Raw genomic sequence first — 1,736 nt, 5'->3', positions numbered from 1 at the left:
GTAGAAAATGATAAAAAGCATTTTAGCCTTTATGGATGACTTTTACATGTCATTTATCTTAGTTCACACGAACACTCCATCTATCACACATGACCAACAATTTACTCACTTGCAGGTGTGGACGTACACTGTACTCTTATTTGTGTCATAAAGCAAAAGTACCTGATGTGTAGTCATACAGAGTGGTGACAGCTGTGATGAACTGGCAGCAAAATCGTGGACTCGCAACGTTGATATTTTGCAGTGTGGGGATTGAGCCTGGCACCATACTGCAGTAGTCATCCACCAGCACCTGCGCCAGACGTACGCAGAAGACACGGTGCGTTCTCTGCGGACCACAAGCACGTTTCTATCGTTAGACACACATTCCTAATATCAGAATTCCAGATTGGACAGTAACCCACTTTCAGTTGGGAGTATTATGAAAGTATTTTGAAATTGTTCTATTCTGAATTTTTAAGACCTAGGGCACATATGTCAAACTCAAGGGCCGGGGGCCAAATGTGGGCTGTCAAGTCATTTTGTATGGCCTGAGGAAGCTTTAAAAGCATTCGATAAAGTGCGGCTGAGTTTCTTAACCTGATAAATTAAATTGTTTTTTTTAATTACACAGAGTAATGTACAATATCTGTAACTTGCATGAATAATATTCAACTGCAAAAACATGTTTTGATATGTTTTCAATAATAAATGGCTTCACTAAACCCTCAACCACAAATGAAAGAAAAGTTTTGTTATCATTTATGTGCTCTGAAAAATAGACAAGAAATCATACATTTTTCGAGAGCACAACTCTAGATCCTATGTCACAACTGAAAAAGCGCACAGACGTTTCGATCCTCACCTGTAGCCAGGTTGCAGCACATTCCAAGATGGGAATTCTGCCCACAGCCACAGCCATGGAGACCAACTTGCCCAACAACATCATGCGGTTTTCATCTGCCTGGTTGCCCTGGAGGCTGAAGAGTGCGGAGAACATGAGCAGACGGACGCTGTCGCGACTCTGCTCCTGGAAGCAGCTACACATGATTTCCAGAAGCTGAAGCTCTTGGAGAGCACTCATTCTCTGTAAGAAAGGAAAAGTAGTCATTTTCCACCTTTGTTGTGTATCTGTGTGTATTTGTGCTCATGCGTGTCAAGCTTTTTCCTTTACCTTGCCGGGGGTGTTTCTGTCTTTCGGTGCATGCAGAATGAACTCCTCCACTAACTCCAATGTTTTGGAGTCGACCTGAGGAGGCTGCCTCCCAGACTGCACCATGTTGCAGATGTAGATGTCCAGGTGGTACAACAGCTCCTTGGCTGCACTCAGCACATCCCGAGGCAACAACGACTGACGGATGTCCCCCATTAGCCCTTAACAGACAATTACACAAAAGGGGTCAGAGACAGATTAATCACACAGTCAATTGATTATGTGAATTCTGACTGTTTGAATACTTAAAAATATATATATTACTCGTCTAAATACTTTCGATAGCATCTGAATAACCATTCAATCATCTTAGTATCACAATTTAAAATTAAAAAGAAATACAATATAGTCATTTGTGTATGTTGACAATGAAAAAGGTATTTTGCAATTACGCGAAAAAGAGGTTTATGACGGCCAAAATTATATTCTATATCCCAATTATATTCCACATAGAGAAAAACGCAATTAAAATACCAGCAACATTTGCTGCTCCGAATTGTTAAAGGGCAAAAAAAGACAAAAGTAAATTCCAGTATGGCTAATT

General features: G+C 40.6%; 1 protein-coding gene across 1 annotated transcript in view; it reads right to left on the bottom strand.

Annotated features, from left to right (window-relative positions):
* Positions 1-1,736, bottom strand: part of ints15 (integrator complex subunit 15) — a 6,342-nt gene that overhangs the window by 2,997 nt on the left and 1,609 nt on the right. Inside the window, exons 2-4 of the mRNA XM_025052426.1 lie at positions 1,154-1,353; positions 845-1,066; positions 149-328 (exon numbers count right to left, since the gene is read on the bottom strand). Coding sequence (XP_024908194.1) covers positions 149-328; positions 845-1,066; positions 1,154-1,348 — 597 coding nt within the window. The 5' untranslated portion in view covers positions 1,349-1,353. The remainder of the gene's footprint in view (positions 1-148; positions 329-844; positions 1,067-1,153; positions 1,354-1,736) is intronic.

Source organism: Cynoglossus semilaevis, chromosome 20, assembly GCF_000523025.1.
Source record: "Cynoglossus semilaevis isolate Cse_v1.0 chromosome 20, Cse_v1.0, whole genome shotgun sequence".
NCBI lineage: Eukaryota > Metazoa > Chordata > Actinopteri > Pleuronectiformes > Cynoglossidae > Cynoglossus > Cynoglossus semilaevis.
This window is presented reverse-complemented; position numbering and strand designations above follow the sequence as displayed.